The sequence below is a fragment of the Coccinella septempunctata genome, chromosome 1 (assembly GCF_907165205.1).
Source record: "Coccinella septempunctata chromosome 1, icCocSept1.1, whole genome shotgun sequence".
Lineage (NCBI taxonomy): Eukaryota > Metazoa > Arthropoda > Insecta > Coleoptera > Coccinellidae > Coccinella > Coccinella septempunctata.
Window position 1 is genome coordinate 19,729,083 of NC_058189.1, and position 26,995 is coordinate 19,756,077.

The 26,995-nt window shown below is 32.5% G+C and overlaps 4 protein-coding genes across 4 annotated transcripts; all 4 read left to right on the forward strand.

Moving 5' to 3' along the window:
- The first annotated feature begins 9,514 nt into the window (after positions 1–9,514).
- On the forward strand, positions 9,515–10,579 carry LOC123307723 (poly [ADP-ribose] polymerase tankyrase-2-like). Its single transcript, XM_044890179.1, has one exon. It carries the CDS (start codon positions 9,515–9,517, stop codon positions 10,577–10,579), a length of 1,065 nt encoding a protein of 354 aa, XP_044746114.1.
- Positions 10,580–11,601: 1,022 nt separating this feature from the next.
- Positions 11,602–12,372, forward strand: LOC123307813. Its single transcript, XM_044890291.1, has one exon. The coding sequence runs from the start codon at positions 11,602–11,604 to the stop codon at positions 12,370–12,372; it is 771 nt and encodes a 256-aa protein (XP_044746226.1).
- Positions 12,373–17,710: 5,338 nt separating this feature from the next.
- Positions 17,711–21,312, forward strand: LOC123307891 (poly [ADP-ribose] polymerase tankyrase-1-like). The gene is made up of 3 exons (XM_044890409.1): positions 17,711–17,990; positions 19,179–20,263; positions 20,923–21,312. Exons 1-3 carry the CDS (start codon positions 17,711–17,713, stop codon positions 21,310–21,312), a joined length of 1,755 nt encoding a protein of 584 aa, XP_044746344.1.
- On the forward strand, positions 21,313–22,083 carry LOC123307971. The gene has a single exon (XM_044890519.1). The coding sequence runs from the start codon at positions 21,313–21,315 to the stop codon at positions 22,081–22,083; it is 771 nt and encodes a 256-aa protein (XP_044746454.1).
- The last annotated feature ends 4,912 nt before the right edge of the window (positions 22,084–26,995 follow it).

Sequence of the window (26,995 nt, forward strand, 5' to 3'; positions counted from 1 at the left end):
ATCCAAATAAATTAAAAGCGGTTATGCATTTCCCTATTCCTAGAACACAAAAAGAAATTAAGTCATTTCTTGGCTTAGTTGGTTATTATAGAAAATTCATTCCTAATTTCTCGAAAATTACAAAACCATTAACGGAATGTTTGAAGAAAGACGCAAAAATTAATATTATAGTTCCGAAATATATTGAAGCCTTTGAAGTATGTAAAAGAAATTTATTGAATCACCCTATATTGCGATATCCGAATTTCAATGAGCCCTTTGTGCTTAGTACCGACGCATCAGGTTTTGCAATTGGAATTATTTTATCTCAAGGTAATCATCCGAATGACCTACCAATAGCTTATGCAATTAGAACATTGAACCCAGCAGAAACGAGATATAGTACAATCGAAAAAGAACTCCACGCAATAGTTTGGTCATGTAAGCATTTTAGACCCTATCTATACGGAAGAAAATTTACGATATACACGGATCATAAAACTTTGACATGGCCATTTTCTTCAAAGGAACCAAATTCACGCTTAATGAGATGGCGTATTAAATTGGAAGAATATGATTATGAAATTAAATATAAAAAAGGTTCAAATAATAATGCCGATGCCCTTAGTAGAATTGTTTTAAACTCAACCGATCATTTGAATTACGAAGAATTTTTGAAACTTTACGATAAAAAAGAAATTAAAGAAAATTTTAATGTTCAAGAAAAAGAAGGTAATTTATTTAAAGCCCCTAAAAAATATGCGTTAGACCATTGTGTATCAAAAGATTTTCATATGAATAAAGGTTTTGCTTTAACGTTTAAACAAAAATATGAAGGAATCAATGAATTAAATCGCAAAAAAAGTCAACAGGAGAAGTTGCTTTTATTTATTATTTATTTATTAACCGAGATAATAGAAATATTTACTATTCAATTACAAAATAATTTTATTATGAAAAAGTTTTTAAAGCGTTAATAGATTTACGTAAATTATGTGAAAATAATAATGAGAAATATTTATAGTGAAATTGATTAAAGAAGCTACTTATGAAGAAGTAGATGAAGACGAATTACCGTCAATGATTAATCAAGTTACTGAAGAAGAATCAGATGAATGTTGAGAGCTCTTGAATGCTCATGATAATAATACTAATAATCCGAATCAGAATATTAATAATGATAATAATGAAAATTATGATAATGAAGGAACTCACTTAAATGAAAATGATAATAATGAAGATAATATTGAAAATGATTTGAATAAAGATAAAAATGATGATTTTACTGTCCATAGTAAGGTAGAAAAACCAATTTTAGAGTTACCATAAAACCCTTTCCACATGTTTATTGTGATACCATAAGATTTGGTCAAACCTATTGTTTAAGCATAGTAGATTCATTTTCAAGATTAGGACAATGTTATGTTAGCAAATACTCAGTTTTATTACCTACCTTCTGTCTGTATCATTTCTTACAAAGGAATAAACTGGTATCTGTAGAACATCACTATTAATGCTACAAGAAAGCCAAGTTTCAGTTGAATTTAGAACATCAAAATCATAAGTCAAAAGATAAGCCGATAGGTCACTTAAATTTGGTATAAAAAATCTGCTATTCAAATGCAAGCAACACAACACAAATACCAATACTACATGCTGCGAGAAAATAAAAAGAGTATCATCAACTATATACGAGTGCTCAAGGTTCTCAAACAAAAAACAAATAAAGGAAAATTATAACTCATAAGCAGAAAAAAAATTACAATAACAATGAGATAGCGGGGCTCAAAAGGCAGGTAAAGAATACAAGAAAAAAGCCAATACTGATAAATTAACAAATAGTAGATATCGATTGAAATTTATTCTGGGAGGATTCTGCATTTCTTGAAATTTTTACGGTTTTAACTCCCCATTTCTGGAACGAAATCAACTAAAAAAAAATTGAAATAAACGATTTGCTACTGCGTGATTGATTTTGTTCCAGAGATTGGGAGTGAAAACCCTCAAAAGTTTCAGCAAATAGTAGATATTTGTAGAATTAACGGTTTCCATGCCTAGGTACGAAATTTTTTTTATAGCGTACTTGGAATGGCCGTGAAAACTAATATTATATTATACGCACATCATAAGACAAGTGGATTCGAAATAATAATTGAAAAATAAAATTGCAGAAAGACCACAAACAAGCGTGAACAAAGTTTTTGAGGTGGTTTTTGGGTGGCAGAGATCAACTTTCGACACGCATATCTCCAAGAAAAATCATCGTACATCTGAATGTGATACATATTCAAAAAGGGAAAGTAATCTTGTAATAAATCTCGAAATTTCATCGAGCTCCGTGCAACCGTATGGTTTTGACGAGTTTTTAAGTTTTTAACTGGTTTTGGGAATTTTTCGAAGGTCAACTTTCAACCATCGTATCTCCCAGAAAAATTATCATTAGATCCTAATGCAATACCCGGAGCAATCGTCTAGTAATAAATATCGACATTTCATCGACTTCGCTGTAACCGTTCGGTTTTGACGAATTTTTAACTCACTCCATCTTATTCGAAAATCAACGATGATTCCGAACAATTCAATTTCAAAATGGAAAGGTCGAAATCTGAAAATAAGAATTAGGAGAGCGCATCTGAGATAATATCGTTTGCTAAGGACACAAAGGGGTGATTTCATGCCGACATGAAATGTTTAAGAAAGAAAACTACCTGGCAATAATTTCTACAAAGGTAGGATGTTATCAACAATACCCAATTTCCTGGAATTTCATTACAGTTTGATAATTTGAAATGAATCATATCTTTTACTCTCTCATAAAATTTCAAAGAGGGTAATCCTAGCTTAAGGAGGCTATTCAAACTAAATTTGTTTAATGAGTAGGTAATCGGAATGTTCCGAGAAATTTTGATGACAAGTGAAATGACTATAAGAAGTACTTCTTGGCTCTTCCTTCAGTTCAAGAACGACAGAGCACAGAGAGGGTTTGCAGAGTTTTCGTGAAAAAAACAACAAGACGAAGATAGTGTAGTGTAGTGAACTTATACGTGAAACAGTAAAATATTTTTGTGTACATATGAGAACGACAGATAATTCAAAAATGCCTCTGTACGACAAGGAAGCTGATCCACTTCATGAAGCATGTATTAATGGCACGCTTGAATCAGTTAAGAAAATGGTGGTTTCAAAAAATTTCCTGTTGACTGTGAGGCAAATTGCTACCCGTACATTACTCCTTTGGGTTTAGTCACGTCGAAATTATATTCTTTTGAGATTAATTACCACCAGGAGTCCGTACTTGTATCTGATTATGAAGAAAAAATCAAATTTCTATTGAAAAAAGGTGCAAATTACTAGGAGTGGATAAAAGCGTACGGATTCATAACTAACGTGGCTGAAGTGATACTGAGAGAAGGAAGTGAGTAATTGCATTTAAATTATTATTTCGATATAGGTTATAATATATCTTATATATCCCATAAAATACCAAAGAATTCGTTTAATTTATTATTCATATTTACAAAATATAAGGAGTTATAAAAAAAACGTCTTATATAAAAGTTAAAGGACTATTAAAAACTTACGTATCCCTGGTAAATTGGTTGCTCACTAAGTTGTAGAGAATGATGGTTATATTTTTTTTTTTAGGAAAACTATGTTTATATGTATCGATATGTATATTGATCGTTTTCATTGTTGACTCAAATTTTATTTGTTTTTATTCATCTTAAGAAGGAAAATGGTTGCAAATATGCAAAGACATTTCTACGATAAATTGTAATTTAGTGTTACCTTGTTTCTAGCAATTTATTTTGTGTTTGTGGTAACTGAACGAAGTGTAATGATATTTAGGGAACCAATGAATTTCCATTGAAAAAACATAAATCTCCACAACTTTGTGAGCGAGCCTGTACATATCGATTTATCACAGATATCAAAATACTATGTAATATCAAATCTACATACTTGTAGATTTGTAACAGACCTAAAATTTTTATGAGGGACATGTTTTGATCCCATATATTTTGAAATAATTGACTGTTCTTTGGGAATTCATTGTAACCCTGTATATAATGCATGGTCTTGCAACAAGTGTGGGTTGGCCCATATCTCCATTCAGGAGAATGATAAGAATTTAATGTTTTATTCTTTGCCATCTAGTCGTACGATCTGTACAAAGTTACATACGCTTACATAGAGTGTCCAGTTTTGCCTGGGCGGACCTCAACTGTTTTTTCTTTTATAATGTTCTACATTTGTAATTAATTAGTTCGTTTCTACATCGAAAGAATATTTTAAATTTTGATTTTATGCGAAATCATTGATTGTTCTCGATATTTTCTGCATAATAGACGATTATCGGTCAAATATTGCGGCTTTCACAAGTGACATATAAAAAATCGACATGAAATATACAGGGTGGAAAATCCATCTAGCGAAACATTGCGAAAATAATTGACAAACCTTCCTTATAACAAAGGTACCTTTTATACCCTATATGTATATTATGGATTCATTATAGAAGCTTCTTCGGAAGATCTACATAATTGATTTAGCGTTGCAAATTTTTTACAAAAACGGTTTCAATATTCTTCTTCATTTTTCAGATAAAAATATGTTCAATTTGATGGTGAATTACCTTAGAGACATAATAATAATAATAATAATGAAGTTTATTGGTTCAAAATTACAAATAAACTCAAAAAAACTGTGGAGTTATTCATGCTAACTGTGTACAGCTATTTCAACTAAAAATTCAATTTATAAAACTAAACTAAACAATCGATCTTATCTACTCTTAATCCTAATCCAAAAACATAATTATTGTTTTCTATGTCATTATCGGTGGTATTTCTCTTCATCGGGTCTAGATTGTCTTCATCGGTGGTATTTTACATATTCGGGTAGTATATGTCATGTCTTGATTTTTTACTTTCATAGCCTTAATTAGAATTGATAATCCTGTGGATTGCGGATCGATCACCTTCAATAAGCCATTTTTTAATTTCTTTTTTGAACTTATTTTCGTTTCTTATTTCCTTTATTATGGTTGGTATAATCGGGTATATTCTGGATGCTATATATGTACAACAACGTTGGCCAATTTTTTTCTCTGCTCTTATTCTTTGGTAATTATCCAGCTTAGCTCTAGTATTATGTTTGTGTTCTTTCAGTATGATCGATATTTTATTCTGGTAGATATTTATGATGATTTTTTGAGCATATAGTTGTCTTATATCGAGTACCTTGGAAATTTCGTATATTCTATAACTCGGGAATGTCATTTTTTTTCCATACATTACTTTTAAAATACATTTTTGTAGAACATCCAAGCTTCTCTTGTGAACGTCCAAAATACCTCCCCATCCTATTATCCCATATGAAAGTTGTGATTGTACCAATGCGCTGTACAGTACGTGCATGTGTGTTTCTGAATTTATGCTTTTTTTTATATACCTAAATTTACACAGGATACCTCTAAGTTTTCTTGTTAGGTAGGACACATGTTTATCCCATTTAAGGTTCTCATCAATAATAATACCAAGATATTTGGTAGATTGCGCTGCTGGGATATGCAATTTATCATTAATTTCAAGATCTCCTAATCTTGGTTGTCCTAATTTGTTAGACGAAAAAGTTAAGAATTTTGTCTTTCCGCAGTTCAAGGTAAGTTTATTCGACTGAAACCATTTCGTCAGTATCCCCATATCCTCTTTTGCTTTCTGTTTCAGATCTTCCCATGTTTCATCGTTGTATATAACTATGGTATCATCTGCGAAACCTATAATTTCACCTCTACTGTTCATTTCGAGTATGCCGTTTATATATATATTGAACAATATGGGTCCGAGAACAGTGCCCTGTGGTATTCCATAGGTAAGTTGCCTTTTTTTGCTGTAAATTCCGTTTAAAGTAACAATTTGGTTTCGATTAGATAAGTAACTCTGAATAAGATCGTTTATCTTTCCACGGAATCCATAATTTTCGAGTTTTTCAAGTAATTTCTCGTGGCTTATGGTGTCAAACGCTTTTGCCAAATCTATCACGACCGCCAAAGAAGGAATGCTTTTATCAATGTTGTTGTATATAATATCTGTTACTTTTTTTATCGCGTCCTCCGTTGACATACCCTTGCGAAATCCAAATTGATTTTTTGACAATAACTGATGTTTAATGATGAATGCATCCATGCGGACTTGGATCAGTTTTTCCATGATCTTGGCGATGTTTGATATGAGAGTAATCGGCCTGTAGTTGACCATCTGAGATCTATCACCTCCTTTATATAATGGCTTCACTAGTCCTAACTTTAGAACGTCCGGGAAACAGCCATTTTCGAAACAGTTATTTATTATATATGTGAGAGGTTTTGATATTTCTTCTTTTATGTTTTTTAATGTTTCCGATCGAATTCCATCGTAACCTGCCGATTTCCCGGATTTGAGACCATTTATAGTTTTTTCTACCTCAACTGAATCCGTTGGAAAAAGAAAGAAAGAGTTATCTTTTTGAACATTTTCCTCCTTGAAGTCATCAATTGGGGTCAGTTCACTAGCATAGGTTTCACCGATTTTGCTGAAATAGTCATTTAAGAGGTCACATATTTCTTGATCATCCTCAATTTTTGAGTTATCCTTATCTTTAATATATTTTATGTTTGTATCTGATCTAGTGGTATTTGTTATGTTGTTTACACAGTCCCATAAAGCTTTCGATTCATTCTGATTTTTTTTTATGCACTTCTGTAAGTATATCTCTTTTGCTTCATATATAAGTTTCTTTATGTGATTTTTACATTTAGAATATTCATTTTTCAATTGAACATTATCGGGATCCTTTTTTGTTTTAATGTACATATTTTGTTTTTTGTTAATTTCATTTAATATTGCTGGAGTTATCCATTCTTTTCGTATCCGTTCCTTTTTCTTAATTTTAACTGTGGTTGTACTATCCTCTATATATCGTTTCAGAATTTCCATGAAATTTTCAGTTATTTTATTAGCGTCATCAAAATTATAGACTTCCTGCCAATCTTCATTCCTCAAAGAGTTTTTCAATTTGCTATAATCAATATACTGTTTTGAACGATCTTTTCCAGTGATCCTTCCATTCACCCTCAGGTTAGTGCACAGAAATGTTGGATAGTGATCCGTGATCAAGTTCTGCAGGATAATGCCGTTCACAATCAGGTTTTCCGGATCCATGCCTTTCACAAAAAAATGATCCAGGCATGTTCGACTCTCTGGACGTGTATATTTATTGATGAGCGATGTGAAACCAAATGAGCAAAGTATATTCTTATATTCATCTATATTGTAATCATGTGACAATAAATCAATGTTTATATCACCTGTTAAAATGTGTTTTTTACAATTTTTCTCTTTCTCCAGGTAATTCAACAATTCCTCATTGAACTCCGCGACGGGATAATGCGGCGATTTATACACAGCTGTGAGTTTGAAAGTTTTTTCCTGACAATGAATGTCCAATTCCAGTGCCTTGATTTTCCCGAGTCTAACAATCGATTGTTCAAAATCAATATTTTTCTTTATAAATACTACAACTCCGTCATTTTTATTGTATTTACCTTCGTTGTAGACCTGATGGTATCCACTTAAACTGAACAATTTTGGATCTTCTAATTGGAAAGTCTCAGTTAACACGATAATGTCCAAATCAGCTTCTGAACCCTGTAAGAGCAACTCCAACTCGCTGAAATTCGCTTGCATGCTTCGAATATTCATTTGCATTATTTTGAATTCTTTATGTACATCTATTGAATCAAGGTCCCTGATATTGTCGATGATAATAGTATCATAATCCTCATTTTGATAATTTTGTATGAAACCATCCATGTTTACCCTCCTGAATGATGGACACAAATATACCTGAACTTAAACCCCCTCTATCGCTATTTTCTTATATATTAGGTACAATTTTTTTTTTTTTTTTTTTTAAACAACAACAACAGAAAAAAAGCCTTTAATTATTTTTATCAGTTATAGTTGGCCACCCTTATCTATCGCAGACTTCAATCGAAGTCTCATGCCACTTATATTTCCTTTTGGCGACTTCTTTTTATTTAGATACTTTTTTCCCTGTGTTGCTACGTGGGGTGTTGCTAATTTTACTTCCTGGGTGTTTTCTTTCGAAGTCGAAGGACCGGGCAAAAAGACTGTAGCACTACTGGGATTTCCAGTTGTAGGTGTACTCGGGGCGCTGTTCGGCTTATTCCCTTCTTCTGATTTTCCAGCTGCTCCAAATCGTAAATATTATCTCCCACAACCAGTCTGTTTCCCTTTATGTAGGATTTCTCTGTCGAGTTCGCTCTAGCTTCCAGCAAGAATGGCCTTAGCCTTCTGTTTTCCTGGCGTTGTTGAGGTGTTAAATCGTTAGAAATCGATATAGATGTACCTTTCAGGTTTTTCGCGTGTTTGAAGATGCGTTTTTTTGTTTGATGTGATATCAACTCTATTTTTATTGGGCTATTTTTTTTATTTCCTAGAGTAAAGTAGTCACTGATTTCTGATGTTTCTATTCTTATATTCAATAAGCGGTTTAATTCTCCGCAAAGAAACTCAGCAGTCAACTCCGACTCCCTCGACAATCCAAAAATCAAAAAATTATTTTTATTGCACCAGCGTTCCGCTCTCTCCAACCTTCTTTTTAAATCCGAATTCTCCCTTTCGAGAGTTTCACTCCTATTTTTCAACGCCTGGATTTCTAAAAGTAATCTAGCCTCAGATGCGGATATGCAATTTTTAACCTCCTTCTTACTTTCCCGAATTTCCTCTAAGATTTTTTTCATTGTAATTTCCTCTGATTCATTGTTCGGCATTATCGGATCTTTATCAAAACTAGTTGGTATAATATAAAATGACTATGAGTGGGATCAAAAATTTTGAACATAAACAATTCAGGAAATGAACAGAGGACACACTTTTCACTCCGCTGTGGCCGATCAGGGAGACTTTAAATTATGACATATAAAGGGAGGCCAGGGTTAAATAAGGCAATGCAACAAAGGTAGAAAGAGAACTATTCAACATAGAACGCAATGTTTACGAAATGCAACGAGATAGTGGTGTGCTCCCACAGCAACCGCAGTGGATCCCCGCTTAAGAGTCAGTAGGCAGTACGGATAACAAATCAACTCGAATCAGCGTAATCGTCGGTGCGATTCTAACGTGCGCAATAAAGAAGGATGCGATTTTCACCTCTAGGGAAACAAACAATAAAAAAGTAACGAAAACAGCTATCGTCTAATTTTCGTGAAAATCGAAAAATTGCTTACGTGCCCAGCACAAAATAGCACTTTGGAAACAATAATTCACAATCTTTCTTATAGACTCTACTTTAATATTTATGAATTTCAAAATTTATTTGCCAAGCAAGAACATACGTGTACCGTGTATCGATTGTTAGTTACCAACAAAAAAAAAACAAGCAGTTAATGTAGTTGATTTTTTGAAAATGTTTTTAGGAAAATGATTGTACGCAAATTTTGGATCTAATAAACAAACTGAATATCATCAACATGCAACACGGAATCTCGACAGATACAGCACTTCATATTGCTATCGAAAGAGGATTTTACAAGACAACGAGAAAAATATTGTCAGTGAATAAGGCCGATGTCAATAGACGCAACAACGAATACAAAGAAACCCCACTTCATCGTGCTGTATATTGGCACAGGTTAAAATTCATAAATTTACTTATCGAGCATGGGGGAAACATGAAAATTACAGATGCGCAGGGGAGAACTCCTCTACATTGTGCTTGTCACTGTGTTCATAATAAAGACTCTAAAAAGATCATTGATAAATGTATGGAATATAACTCTTTATATTCTAGAACCACCCATATGGGTTATACTCCTATGCACACATTAATCTCTCGGTCGAAAGAAACAACAGAGGAGGCTGCAGAAGTGGTGGAGCTTTTCCTAGAAAGAGGATTTGATTTGGAGACCAAGGATTTCCGCGGATGCACACCACTGTATCTAAGCTTGAAAAGAGACGTTGAGCCAATGGCTTCATTACTTCTAAGACACGGTGCTCATCTTGATATAACTGCAGACTATGCTATTCATTTTCTCTTACCTCATATTGTAAGCACGGAAGAATTGAACGAAATGAGCAGGACTATCCTAAAATTTATTGCCTTGGAAGTTTCAAAGGGGGCTGCAATGCACGAAAGTCTAGGGGAGATCTTGAGAGAACGAAAGGACGCAAGCACTTACTTGAAAATGTGTTATCAAGAAATTGAGATCCTCAAATCTATCAAAATTGAGAATACATTCATCACTTATTGGAAACTTCTGACTAGAAGTATAAAACAAGTAGGAATGTACGCCGATAACTATTATATCGCTGAAGCAATGAGGACATTCGAAATAAGCTCATATCCAATTTATGGCCCAGACATTCATTACAAGTATGCGAAAGGACAAAGGAGGTTGGAATTGATGAATGCATGTGCAGACAGTTTGAACAGAATGTGGGAATGGAAATTACCATCAGTTTTCGTGAATATGGTAATTGATCGTCTCACAATTCCTGATATGGAGAATGTAAAAAATGCAAGGCGTTATATTTAAATATAAAATTAAACATTGAAAATTTGTAAATAATGTGTAGATTTCTGATAATACATTTCTTCGACGTTCCTGTAACTGGGTGACGGTATTGTGACTTGTGGGAACCAACCCAACTAGTTCTTATATGCACCTATTATATGATAAAAATTAAATAAAGGTTGAAATTTTACAAGGTGTTTTTTTCAAGATAATTCTTAGCAGTTTTCGAAAATCTCAATTTTCTTAGAGAATTTCGAGAACATCACGATAATCTTTTCATGCTATGATATTATAATCGGGTATTGTGTTGAAATAGTTATTCAATCAAACTAAATTAATGAAAGCGATTAATGATTGAGATTAATGTTCGAGATCATTAATCGCTCAATTAATAAAGGAGTTATTACAAGATTTTTCCGACGATCACATTTTGAATTGAATGTGAATTACGATTGCAAAAATTTTCTATCGATTCATATCGGAATGTTAATATGTATGCGGCCGATCGAACAATTCGAGAAGTCCATAGAGGGCATATTCGAGTTGTGATATTTTGAGTAAATCACATTGATATCGTTCCCTATAATATCTGTTAAAGAATGTGTGGAGCTGTAGTTGTAGTAGGTACATAGATATATGGATTACTCTCTAAGATACCAATATCCGAAGAACAACAAGAATTCAGGCCTAATAGATCAACTGTGGACGCAATATTCATAGTTCGTCAGTTAGTGCAAAAGTCGATAGAGTTCAATAAACCCATGTCTGTCTGTTTTGTGGACTTCACCAAAGCATTTGATAGGATACGCCTAAGCGACGTAATAAGGAGTCTTGAGAAAAACAACATAGACTATAAGTACCAAAGAATCATTAAAGAACTTTATAGAGGAACCAGAACAAGAATTAAAACTAAGGAAGGACTCTCTGAAGTACTTCAAATCAATGCTGGTATTCGACAGGGAGACAGTCTCAGCCCAACTCTATTCAACATCATAATAGACCAAATTGTAGAGGATGTCAACAGAGTCAATGCAGGATACTGAATGGGTGACCGATCCCTAAAGGTGTTGTTTTACGCAGACGATGGTGTTGTCGTAGCAGGAAATGAAGATGCCGTGCAATGTCTATTATATAAGATGAAAATATCCGCTGAAAAATTTAATATGAGCATTTCCATCAACAAGACACAATCAATGGTCATCTCTAAAAATCCTATTAGATGCAAATTGGCAGTCGATAGTGGAATAATACAGCAGGTATCAAGATTCAATTACCTGGAAACAAATATATCGTGTGAAAGAAACCTATTAGAAGAGGCACGAACACAATCGATAAAGGCATCGAGAGTCAGCGGCTATCTGAGAGATATAGTGTGGAGGAACAAAGCGATGAGTTCACAGAGCAAGACCAGAATCTACAAAACGTGTGTAAGACCTATTCTCACGTATGCCTCAGAAACTAGAGCCGAAACATCGAAAACAAAAAGCATAATGAGAACCACAGAGATGAAAATATTGCGAACCATCAAGGGAGTCACTCTAAGGGACCGAATAAGAAGTGACATAAGAGCAGAATTGGGCGTACAGGATGTGGTGAGATGGGTCAGGACACGAAAACGGTTCTCGAGGGATCTCGTAGAAAGAATGCCAGAAGACAGATGGGCAAAGTGGGCTAAAAATCAGAAACCGAACAAACGCAGACCTGTAGGAAAACCACCAAAAAGGTGGTACGTACGAGAGTTGGAGTTCAGTATCGGAGGAAGATCCCAGAAGAGGGCCAAATGTACAGGATTGAACAGGACTTGGTCCTATTGAAAGAGGAAGAAGAAGAAGAAGGCTCTCTAACCATCATAATTTTTCTGCAACCTCCACAATTAATCTCTTCTCAATTCACCCGCTAGGTACTACGAAAATCAATGCGATATACAAATAGAATAATTTCCTGTAGCAGCCTGTATATCGTCGGTGACTATGTTTGTAAACACAGGGCCGCCGTCAGGACCGGGCACTCTGCCGGGGCGGCACATCAGAAAATCATAAAAAATTTTAATGTGTTTAAAAATTTTTAGCCTTGAAAAAGAAACAAGTCGTTTCGAAACGTCGGCATTGTATTGAAGAACAATAAAGAAAATTAGTCCAAGAATCCCAATATTCTTTCATTTCATTATTTAAGGATGTTCGCTAATGAGAACCAAATCGTTAAAAATTATTGCTTTGCTATTGTAAAATCAAAATTAATTAATAGAGCTCGTGCTGAAGTATTAACTTCCGATATTCCTAATAATTGGGAACTTCTCAAACAATTTCTCTATACTAAATTTGGAGATCTTATCAACCTAGACGTATTAATCCATCAGTTACAATTTTTAAATAAAAAGCCTCATGAAGATTCATTGAATTTTATAGACCGCATAATTGCCTTAAAAATACAAATTAATTATCGAATAGATGCAGATCCAATAACTGATCCAGAAAAATTACTTTATAAATCAAATATTCTAAAAATTTGCAAAACAGTGTTTATTTCAAATTCACCCTCCGAATTGAGAACGCATTTAATTATGAATAACGACTATAGCTTTGATGATACTGTGAATGCTGCAAAAGATTATATTTCTAACTTAGAACAATACGAATTATTTGATAGAAGCAGACGAAATAAGCCTCAACAGATTCATAAGAATAACTTTTCTAATAGTTTCAACCAAAATAATCGAAAAATGAATTTTACACATTTTAATCGCCCAGCAAATAATTACAATCGTCCAGCAAATAATTTCAATCACTTCAATCAAAATAATCAAAGAAATATACAATTTCCTTCGCAACCGATACATTTAAACCAACGTCCAGTGAAATATAATCATCCGACTAATCAGCAAGTATTTGGAAATCGATATAATAAAAATGATAATCAAAATGTTTTCAAACCAAATCCTAATTATCGAAATAATAATCCGCCAGAACGGCGTGATTAAATCGCTCTAATCAATTACCGTATATTGAATTCACAAATCCAAAGTGTAAATTATTAATTGATATTCAGTTTGTTTATTAGATCCAAAATTTGCGTACAATCATTTTCCTAAAAACATTTTCAAAAAATCAACTACATTAACTGCTTGTTTAATCAACTACATTAACTGCTTGTTTAAGAAAGCAAACTTCTGATGAAAAAGTTTTATTACCATTATTTTCAGAATTCAGAACAAATGATTTTTATTTTTTATTTTGTATAAATTTCATAAAAATTATGATGGTTTAATTGGTGCAGATTTCCTGAATAAATACGGACTTAACTTAGATTTCAAAAATCAAATTATTTGTAATGATAATTGTTAAATACCTTTTTACTACCAACAAGTTTGTCAGAATCAAACAGAGATTTCAATTGATCTGTGTCATTTAGAACCGAAATTAAATAGACAACCCATTGTAAGATTTATAGATATCCTGAAATTCATCGCGAAGAAGTAAAAAGTAAAATTAAAGACATATTAGATAAAAAGATTGTTCGAACTAGCATTTCCCCATGGTCTTTTCCAGTTGTTATTGTTCCAAAGAAACAAGATTTATCAGGTAAAACAAAATGGCGTATGGCAATTGATTACAGAAAATCAAACGATAAAACAATTGATGACAAATATCCTCTACCTCAAATTGAAAGTATATTGGACAAATTAGGAAATAAAAAACATTTTACCGTGCTTCATTTAGCGTCCGGATTTCATCAAATAGAAGTTGATGAAGATTCAATTGAAAAAACAGCTTTCACTGTTGAAGATGGTCATTATGAATTTCTAAGAATGTCTTTCGGCTTAAAAAATGCCCCAGCATCTTTTCAAAGATTAATGAATGACGTTTTAAAAAAATATATTGAAAAAATTCGCTATCTTTACATGGATGTTGTTATTATATTTTCTGATACACCCGCACAACACTTAGCTGATATTCATACTATTCTTGATTTTGCTTTGAAGAAAGATAATTTGAAAATACAATTAGACAAATGCCACTTTTTCAAAAATGAAATTGAAATTTTAGGACATATTATTACCCCTGAAAAAATTAAACCCAATCCAAATAAATTAAAAGCGGTTATGCATTTCCCTATTCCTAGAACACAAAAAGAAATTAAGTCATTTCTTGGCTTAGTTGATTATTATAGAAAATTCATTCCTAATTTCTCGAAAATTACAAAACCATTAACGGAATGTTTGAAGAAAGACGCAAAAATTAATATTATAGTTCCGAAATATATTGAAGCCTTTGAAGTATGTAAAAGAAATTTATTGAATCACCCTATATTGCGATATCCGAATTTCAATGAGCCCTTTGTGCTTAGTACCGACGCATCAGGTTTTGCAATTGGAATTATTTTATCTCAAGGTAATCATCCGAATGACCTACCAATAGCTTATGCAATTAGAACATTGAACCCAGCAGAAACGAGATATAGTACAATCGAAAAAGAACTCCACGCAATAGTTTGGTCATGTAAGCATTTTAGACCCTATCTATACGGAAGAAAATTTACGATATACACGGATCATAAAACTTTGACATGGCCATTTTCTTCAAAGGAACCAAATTCACGCTTAATGAGATGGCGTATTAAATTGGAAGAATATGATTATGAAATTAAATATAAAAAAGGTTCAAATAATAATGCCGATGCCCTTAGTAGAATTGTTTTAAACTCAACCGATCATTTGAATTACGAAGAATTTTTGAAACTTTACGATAAAAAAGAAATTAAAGAAAATTTTAATGTTCAAGAAAAAGAAGGTAATTTATTTAAAGCCCCTAAAAAATATGCGTTAGACCATTGTGTATCAAAAGATTTTCATATGAATAAAGGTTTTGCTTTAACGTTTAAACAAAAATATGAAGGAATCAATGAATTAAATCGCAAAAAAAGTCAACAGGAGAAGTTGCTTTTATTTATTATTTATTTATTAACCGAGATAATAGAAATATTTACTATTCAATTACAAAATAATTTTATTATGAAAAAGTTTTTAAAGCGTTAATAGATTTACGTAAATTATGTGAAAATAATAATGAGAAATATTTAGAGTGAAATTGATTAAAGAAGCTACTTATGAAGAAGTAGATGAAGACGAATTACCGTCAATGATTAATCAAGTTACTGAAGAAGAATCAGATGAATGTTGAGAGCTCTTGAATGCTCATGATAATAATACTAATAATCCGAATCAGAATATTAATAATGATAATAATGAAAATTATGATAATGAAGGAACTCACTTAAATGAAAATGATAATAATGAAGATAATATTGAAAATGATTTGAATAAAGATAAAAATGATGATTTTACTGTCCATAGTAAGGTAGAAAAACCAATTTTAGAGTTACCATAAAACCCTTTCCACATGTTTATTGTGATACCATAAGATTTGGTCAAACCTATTGTTTAAGCATAGTAGATTCATTTTCAAGATTAGGACAATGTTATGTTAGCAAATACTCAGTTTTATTACCTACCTTGTGTCTGTATCATTTCTTACAAAGGAATAAACTGGTATCTGTAGAACATCACTATTAATGCTACAAGAAAGCCAAGTTTCAGTTGAATTTAGAACATCAAAATCATAAGTCAAAAGATAAGCCGATAGGTCACTTAAATTTGGTATAAAAAATCTGCTATTCAAATGCAAGCAACACAACACAAATACCAATACTACATGCTGCGAGAAAATAAAAAGAGTATCATCAACTATATACGAGTGCTCAAGGTTCTCAAACAAAAAACAAATAAAGGAAAATTATAACTCATAAGCAGAAAAAAAATTACAATAACAATGAGATAGCGGGGCTCAAAAGGCAGGTAAAGAATACAAGAAAAAAGCCAATACTGATAAATTAACAAATAGTAGATATCGATTGAAATTTATTCTGGGAGGATTCTGCATTTCTTGAAATTTTTACGGTTTTAACTCCCCATTTCTGGAACGAAATCAACTAAAAAAAAATTGAAATAAACGATTTGCTACTGCGTGATTGATTTTGTTCCAGAGATTGGGAGTGAAAACCCTCAAAAGTTTCAGCAAATAGTAGATATTTGTAGAATTAACGGTTTCCATGCCTAGGTACGAAATTTTTTTTATAGCGTACTTGGAATGGCCGTGAAAACTAATATTATATTATACGCACATCATAAGACAAGTGGATTCGAAATAATAATTGAAAAATAAAATTGCAGAAAGACCACAAACAAGCGTGAACAAAGTTTTTGAGGTGGTTTTTAGGTGGCAGAGATCAACTTTCGACACGCATATCTCCCAGAAAAATCATCGTACATCTGAATGTGATACATATTCTAAAAGGGAAAGTAATCTTGTAATAAATCTCGAAATTTCATCGAGCTCCGTGCAACCGTATGGTTTTGACGAGTTTTTAAGTTTTTAACTGGTTTTGGGAATTTTTCGAAGGTCAACTTTCAAACATCGTATCTCCCAGAAAAATTATCATTAGATCCTAATGCAATACCCGGAGCAATCGTCTAGTAATAAATATCGACATTTCATCGACTTCGCTGTAACCGTTCGGTTTTGACGAATATTTAACTCACTCCATCTTATTCGAAAATCAACGATGATTCCGAACAATTCAATTTCAAAATGGAAAGGTCGAAATCTGAAAATAAGAATTAGGAGAGCGCATCTGAGATAATATCGTTTGCTAAGGACACAAAGGGGTGATTTCATGCCGACATGAAATGTTTAAGAAAGAAAACTACCTGGCAATAATTTCTACAAAGGTAGGATGTTATCAACAATACCCAATTTCCTGGAATTTCATTACAGTTTGATAATTTGAAATGAATCATATCTTTTACTCTCTCATAAAATTTCAAAGAGGGTAATCCTAGCTTAAGGAGGCTATTCAAACTAAATTTGTTTAATGAGTAGGTAATCGGAATGTTCCGAGAAATTTTGATGACAAGTGAAATGACTATAAGAAGTACTTCTTGGCTCTTCCTTCAGTTCAAGAACGACAGAGCACAGAGAGGGTTTGCAGAGTTTTCGTGAAAAAAATAACAAGACGAAGATAGTGTAGTGTAGTGAACTTATACGTGAAACAGTAAAATATTTTTGTGTACATATGAGAACGACAGATAATTCAAAAATGCCTCTGTACGACAAGGAAGCTGATCCACTTCATGGAGCATGTATTAATGGCACGCTTGAATCAGTTGAGGCAAATTGCTACCCGTACATTACTCCTTTGGGTTTAGTCACGTCGAAATTATATTCTTTTGAGATTAATTACCACCAGGAGTCCGTACTTGTATCTGATTATGAAGAAAAAATCAAATTTCTATTGAAAAAAGGTGCAAATTACGAGGAGTGGATAAAAGCGTACGGATTCATAACTAACGTGGCTGAAGTGATACTGAGAGAAGGAAGTGAGTAATTGCATTTAAATTATTATTTCGATATAGGTTATAATATATCTTATATATCCCATAAAATACCAAAGAATTCGTTTAATTTATTATTCATATTTACAAAATATAAGGAGTTATAAAAAAAACGTCTTATATAAAAGTTAAAGGACTATTAAAAACTTACGTATCCCTGGTAAATTGGTTGCTCACTAAGTTGTAGAGAATGATGGTTATATTTTTTTTTTAGGAAAACTATGTTTATATGTATCGATATGTTTATTGATCGTTTTCATTGTTGACTCAAATTTTATTTGTTTTTATTCATCTTAAGAAGGAAAATGGTTGCAAATATGCAAAGACATTTCTACGATAAATTGTAATTTAGTGTTACCTTGTTTCTAGCAATTTATTTTGTGTTTGTGGTAACTGAACGAAGTGTAATGATATTTAGGGAACCAATGAATTTCCATTGAAAAAACATAAATCTCCACAACTTTGTGAGCGAGCCTGTACATATCGATTTATCACAGATATCAAAATACTATGTAATATCAAATCTACATACTTGTAGATTTGTAACAGACCTAAAATTTTTATGAGGGACATGTTTTGATCCCATATATTTTGAAATAATTGACTGTTCTTTGGGAATTCATTGTAACCCTGTATATAATGCATGGTCTTGCAACAAGCGTGGGTTGGCCCATATCTCCATTCAGGAGAATGATAAGAATTTAATGTTTTATTCTTTGCCATCTAGTCGTACGATCTGTACAAAGTTACATACGCTTACATAGAGTGTCCAGTTTTGCCTGGGCGGACCTCAACTGTTTTTTCTTTTATAATGTTCTACATTTGTAATTAATTAGTTCGTTTCTACATCGAAAGAATATTTTAAATTTTGATTTTATGCGAAATCATTGATTGTTCTCGATATTTTCTGCATAATGGACGATTATCGTTCAAATATTGCGGCTTTCACAAGTGACATATAAAAAATCGACATGAAATATACAGGGTGGAAAATCCATCTAGCGAAACATTGCGAAAATAATTGACAAACCTTCCTTATAACAAAGGTACCTTTTATACCCTATATGTATATTATGGATTCATTATAGAAGCTTCTTCGGAAGATCTACATAATTGATTTAGCGTTGCAAATTTTTTACAAAAACGGTTTCAATATTCTTCTTCATTTTTCAGATAAAAATATGTTCAATTTGATGGTGAATTACCTTAGAGACATCAACATGCAACACGGAATCTCGACAGATACAGCACTTCATATTGCTATCGAAAGAGGATTTTACAAGACAACGAGAAAAATATTGTCAGTGAATAAGGCCGATGTCAATAGACGCAACAACGAATACAAAGAAACCCCACTTCATCGTGCTGTATATTGGCACAGGTTAAAATTCATAAATTTACTTATCGAGCATGGGGGAAACATGAAAATTACAGATGCGCAGGGGAGAACTCCTCTACATTGTGCTTGTCACTGTGTTCATAATAAAGACTCTAAAAAGATCATTGAGAAATGTATGGAATATAACTCTTTATATTCTAGAACCACCCATATGGGTTATACTCCTATGCACACATTAATCTCTCGGTCGAAAGAAACAACAGAGGAGGCTGCAGAAGTGGTGGAGCTTTTCCTAGAAAGAGGATTTGATTTGGAGACCAAGGATTTCCGCGGATGCACACCACTGTATCTAAGCTTGAAAAGAGACGTTGAGCCAATGGCTTTATTACTTCTAAGACACGGTGCTCATCTTGATATAACTGCAGACTATGCTATTCATTTTCTCTTACCTCATATTGTAAGCACGAAAGAATTGAACGAAATGAGCAGGACTATCCTAAAATTTATTGCCTTGGAAGTTTCAAAGGGGGCTGCAATGCACGAAAGTCTAGGGGAGATCTTGAGAGAACGAAAGGACGCAAGCACTTACTTGAAAATGTGTTATCAAGAAATTGAGATCCTCAAATCTATCAAAATTGAGAATACATTCATCACTTATTGGAAACTTCTGACTAGAAGTATAAAACAAGTAGGAATGTACGCCGATAACTATTATATCGCTGAAGCAATGAGGACATTCGAAATAAGCTCATATCCAATTTATGGCCCAGACATTCATTACAAGTATGCGAAAGGACAAAGGAGGTTGGAATTGATGAATGCATGTGCAGACAGTTTGAACAGAATGTGGGAATGGAAATTACCATCAGTTTTCGTGAATATGGTAATTGATCGTCTCACAATTCCTGATATGGAGAATGTAAAAAATGCAAGGCGTTATATTTAAATATAAAATTAAACATTGAAAATTTGTAAATAATGTGTAGATTTCTGATAATACATTTCTTCGACGTTCCTGTAACTGGGTGACGGTATTGTGACTTGTGGGAACCAACCCAACTAGTTCTTATATGCACCTATTAAATGATAAAAATTAAATAAAGGTTGAAATTTTACAAGGTGTTTTTTTCAAGATAATTCTTAGCAGTTTTCGAAAATCTCAATTTTCTTAGAGAATTTCGAGAACATCACGATAATCTTTTCATGCTATGATATTATAATCGGGTATTGTGTTGAAATAGTTATTCAATTAAACTAAATTAATGAAAGCGATTAATGATTGAGATTAATGTTCGAGATCATTAATCGCTCAATTAATAAAGGAGTTATTACAAGATTTTTCCGACGATCACATTTTGAATTGAATGTGAATTACGATTGCAAAAATTTTCTATCGATTCATATCGGAATGTTAATATGTATGCGGCCGATCGAACAATTCGAGAAGTCCATAGAGGGCATATTCGAGTTGTGATATTTTGAGTAAATCACATTGATATCGTTCCCTATAATATCTGTTAAAGAATGTGTGGAGCTGTAGTTGTAGTAGGTACATAGATATATGGATTACTCTCTAAGATACCAATATCCGAAGAACAACAAGAATTCAGGCCTAATAGATCAACTGTGGACGCAATATTCATAGTTCGTCAGTTAGTGCAAAAGTCGATAGAGTTCAATAAACCCATGTCTGTCTGTTTTGTGGACTTCACCAAAGCATTTGATAGGATACGCCTAAGCGACGTAATAAGGAGTCTTGAGAAAAACAACATAGACTATAAGTACCAAAGAATCATTAAAGAACTTTATAGAGGAACCAGAACAAGAATTAAAACTAAGGAAGGACTCTCTGAAGTACTTCAAATCAATGCTGGTATTCGACAGGGAGACAGTCTCAGCCCAACTCTATTCAACATCATAATAGACCAAATTGTAGAGGATGTCAACAGAGTCAATGCAGGATACTGAATGGGTGACCGATCCCTAAAGGTGTTGTTTTACGCAGACGATGGTGTTGTCGTAGCAGGAAATGAAGATGCCGTGCAATGTCTATTATATAAGATGAAAATATCCGCTGAAAAATTTAATATGAGCATTTCCATCAACAAGACACAATCAATGGTCATCTCTAAAAATCCTATTAGATGCAAATTGGCAGTCGATAGTGGAATAATACAGCAGGTATCAAGATTCAATTACCTGGAAACAAATATATCGTGTGAAAGAAACCTATTAGAAGAGGCACGAACACAATCGATAAAGGCATCGAGAGTCAGCGGCTATCTGAGAGATATAGTGTGGAGGAACAAAGCGATGAGTTCACAGAGCAAGACCAGAATCTACAAAACGTGTGTAAGACCTATTCTCACGTATGCCTCAGAAACTAGAGCCGAAACATCGAAAACAAAAAGCATAATGAGAACCACAGAGATGAAAATATTGCGAACCATCAAGGGAGTCACTCTAAGGGACCGAATAAGAAGTGACATAAGAGCAGAATTGGGCGTACAGGATGTGGTGAGATGGGTCAGGACACGAAAACGGTTCTCGAGGGATCTCGTAGAAAGAACGCCAGAAGACAGATGGGCAAAGTGGGCTAAAAATCAGAAACCGAACAAACGCAGACCTGTAGGAAAACCACCAAAAAGGTGGTACGTACGAGAGTTGGAGTTCAGTATCGGAGGAAGATCCCAGAAGAGGGCCAAATGTACAGGATTGAACAGGACTTGGTCCTATTGAAAGAGGAAGAAGAAGAAGAAGGCTCTCTAACCATCATAATTTTTCTGCAACCTCCACAATTAATCTCTTCTCAATTCACCCGCTAGGTACTATGAAAATCAATACGATATACAAATAGAATAATTTCCTGTAGCAGCCTGTATATCGTCGGTGACTATGTTTGTAAACACAGGGCCGCCGTCAGGACCGGGCACTCTGCCGGGGCGGCACATCAGAAAATCATAAAAAATTTTAATGTGTTTAAAAATTTTTAGCCTTGAAAAAGAAACAAGTCGTTTCGAAACGTCGGCATTGTATTGAAGAACAATAAAGAAAATTAGTCCAAGAATCCCAATATTCTTTCATTTCATTATTTAAGGATGTTCGCTAATGAGAACCAAATCGTTAAAAATTATTGCTTTGCTATTGTAAAATCAAAATTAATTAATAGAGCTCGTGCTGAAGTATTAACTTCCGATATTCCTAATAATTGGGAACTTCTCAAACAATTTCTCTATACTAAATTTGGAGATCTTATCAACCTAGACGTATTAATCCATCAGTTACAATTTTTAAATAAAAAGCCTCATGAAGATTCATTGAATTTTATAGACCGCATAATTGCCTTAAAAATACAAATTAATTATCGAATAGATGCAGATCCAATAACTGATCCAGAAAAATTACTTTATAAATCAAATATTCTAAAAATTTGCAAAACAGTGTTTATTTCAAATTCACCCTCCGAATTGAGAACGCATTTAATTATGAATAACGACTATAGCTTTGATGATACTGTGAATGCTGCAAAAGATTATATTTCTAACTTAGAACAATACGAATTATTTGATAGAAGCAGACGAAATAAGCCTCAACAGATTCATAAGAATAACTTTTCTAATAGTTTCAACCAAAATAATCGAAAAATGAATTTTACACATTTTAATCGCCCAGCAAATAATTACAATCGTCCAGCAAATAATTTCAATCACTTCAATCAAAATAATCAAAGAAATATACAATTTCCTTCGCAACCGATACATTTAAACCAACGTCCAGTGAAATATAATCATCCGACTAATCAGCAAGTATTTGGAAATCGATATAATAAAAATGATAATCAAAATGTTTTCAAACCAAATCCTAATTATCGAAATAATAATCCGCCAGAACGGCGTGATTAAATCGCTCTAATCAATTACCGTATATTGAATTCACAAATCCAAAGTGTAAATTATTAATTGATATTCAGTTTGTTTATTAGATCCAAAATTTGCGTACAATCATTTTCCTAAAAACATTTTCAAAAAATCAACTACATTAACTGCTTGTTTAAGAAAGCAAACTTCTGATGAAAAAGTTTTATTACCATTATTTTCAGAATTCAGAACAAATGATTTTAATTTTTTATTTGGTATAAATTTCATAAAAATTATGATGGTTTAATTGGTGCAGATTTCCTGAATAAATACGGACTTAACTTAGATTTCAAAAATCAAATTATTTGTAATGATAATTGTTAAATACCTTTTTACTACCAACAAGTTTGTCAGAATCAAACAGAGATTTCAATTGATCTGTGTCATTTAGAACCGAAATTAAATAGACAATCCATTGTAAGATTTATAGATATCCTGAAATTCATCGCGAAGAAGTAAAAAGTAAAATTAAAGACATATTAGATAAAAAGATTGTTCGAACTAGCATTTCCCCATGGTCTCTTCCAGTTGTTATTGTTCCAAAGAAACAAGATTTATCAGGTAAAACAAAATGGCGTATGGCAATTGATTACAGAAAATCAAACGATAAAACAATTGATGACAAATATCCTCTACCTCAAATTGAAAGTATATTGGACAAATTAGGAAATAAAAAACATTTTACCGTGCTTCATTTAGCGTCCGGATTTCATCAAATAGAAGTTGATGAAGATTCAATTGAAAAAACAGCTTTCACTGTTGAAGATGGTCATTATGAATTTCTAAGAATGTCTTTCGGCTTAAAAAATGCCCCAGCATCTTTTCAAAGATTAATGAATGACGTTTTAAAAAAATATATTGAAAAAATTTGCTATCTTTACATGGATGTTGTTATTATATTTTCTGATACACCCGCACAACACTCAGCTGATATTCATACTATTCTTGATTTTGCTTTGAAGAAAGATAATTTGAAAATACAATTAGACAAATGCCACTTTTTCAAAAATGAAATTGAATTTTTAGGACATATTATTACCCCTGAAGGAATTAAACCCAATCCAAATAAATTAAAAGCGGTTATGCATTTCCCTATTCCTAGAACACAAAAAGAAATTAAGTCATTTCTTGGCTTAGTTGGTTATTATAGAAAATTCATTCCTAATTTCTCGAAAATTACAAAACCATTAACGGAATGTTTGAAGAAAGACGCAAAAATTAATATTATAGTTCCGAAATATATTGAAGCCTTTGAAGTATGTAAAAGAAATTTATTGAATCACCCTATATTGCGCTATCCGAATTTCAATGAGCCCTTTGTGCTTAGTACCGACGCATCAGGTTTTGCAATTGGAATTATTTTATCTCAAGGTAATCATCCGAATGACCTACCAATAGCTTATGCAATTAGAACATTGAACCCTGCAGAAACGAGATATAGTACAATCGAAAAAGAACTCCACGCAATAGTTTGGTCATGTAAGCATTTTAGACCCTATCTATACGGAAGAAAATTTACGATATACACGGATCATAAAACTTTGACCTGGCCATTTTCTTCAAAGGAACCAAATTCACGCTTAATGAGATGGCGTATTAAATTGGAAGAATATGATTATGAAATTAAATATAAAAAAGGTTCAAATAATAATGCCGATGCCCTTAGTAGAATTGTTTTAAACTCAACCGATCATTTGAATTACGAAGAATTTTTGAAACTTTACGATAAAAAAGAAATTAAAGAAAATTTTAATGTTCAAGAAAAAGAAGGTAATTTATTTAAAGCCCCTAAAAAATATGCGTTAGACCATTGTGTATCAAAAGATTTTCATATGAATAAAGGTTTTGCTTTAACGTTTAAACAAAAATATGAAGGAATCAATGAATTAAATCGCAAAAAAAGTCAACAGGAGAAGTTGCTTTTATTTATTATTTATTTATTAACCGAGATAATAGAAATATTTACTATTCAATTACAAAATAATTTTATTATGAAAAAGTTTTTAAAGCGTTAATAGATTTACGTAAATTATGTGAAAATAATAATGAGAAATATTTAGAGTTACCACGAATTGCGTGTGGTTTAGACCAATTGGAATGGTCTATAATGTTCAAGATGATACAGTTCATTTTTATGCATTCAAATATAAATATAATGATATATATTATTCGAAGTAAAAAGAAGAAGGAAGTAAATAATAAAAATATTGATTTTAATGGAATTGATTATGAAGAATTCATGAAATTGATTAAAGAAGCTACTTATGAAGAAGTAGATGAAGACGAATTACCGTCAATGATTAATCAAGTTACTGAAGAAGAATCAGATGAATGTTGAGAGCTCTTGAATGCTCATGATAATAATACTAATAATCCGAATCAGAATATTAATAATGATAATAATGAAAATTATGATAATGAAGGAACTCACTTAAATGAAAATGATAATAATGAAGATAATATTGAAAATGATTTGAATAAAGATAAAAATGATGATTTTACTGTCCATAGTAAGGTAGAAAAACCAATTTTAGAGTTACCATAAAACCCTTTCCACATGTTTATTGTGATACCATAAGATTTGGTCAAACCTATTGTTTAAGCATAGTAGATTCATTTTCAAGATTAGGACAATGTTATGTTAGCAAATACTCAGTTTTATTACCTACCTTCTGTCTGTATCATTTCTTACAAAGGAATAAACTGGTATCTGTAGAACATCACTATTAATGCTACAAGAAAGCCAAGTTTCAGTTGAATTTAGAACATCAAAATCATAAGTCAAAAGATAAGCCGATAGGTCACTTAAATTTGGTATAAAAAATCTGCTATTCAAATGCAAGCAACACAACACAAATACCAATACTACATGCTGCGAGAAAATAAAAAGAGTATCATCAACTATATACGAGTGCTCAAGGTTCTCAAACAAAAAACAAATAAAGGAAAATTATAACTCATAAGCAGAAAAAAAATTACAATAACAATGAGATAGCGGGGCTCAAAAGGCAGGTAAAGAATACAAGAAAAAAGCCAATACTGATAAATTAACAAATAGTAGATATCGATTGAATTTTATTCTGGGAGGATTCTGCATTTCTTGAAATTTTTACGGTTTTAACTCCCCATTTCTGGAACGAAATCAACTAAAAAAAAATTGAAATAAACGATTTGCTACTGCGTGATTGATTTTGTTCCAGAGATTGGGAGTGAAAACCCTCAAAAGTTTCAGCAAATAGTAGATATTTGTAGAATTAACGGTTTCCATGCCTAGGTACGAAATTTTTTTTATAGCGTACTTGGAATGGCCGTGAAAACTAATATTATATTATACGCACATCATAAGACAAGTGGATTCGAAATAATAATTGAAAAATAAAATTGCAGAAAGACCACAAACAAGCGTGAACAAAGTTTTTGAGGTGGTTTTTGGGTGGCAGAGATCAACTTTCGACACGCATATCTCCCAGAAAAATCATCGTACATCTGAATGTGATACATATTCTAAAAGGGAAAGCAATCTTGTAATAAATCTCGAAATTTCATCGAGCTCCGTGCAACCGTATGGTTTTGACGAGTTTTTAAGTTTTTAACTGGTTTTGGGAATTTTTCGAAGGTCAACTTTCAACCATCGTATCTCCCAGAAAAATTATCATTAGATCCTAATGCAATACCCGGAGCAATCGTCTAGTAATAAATATCGACATTTCATCGACTTCGCTGTAACCGTTCGG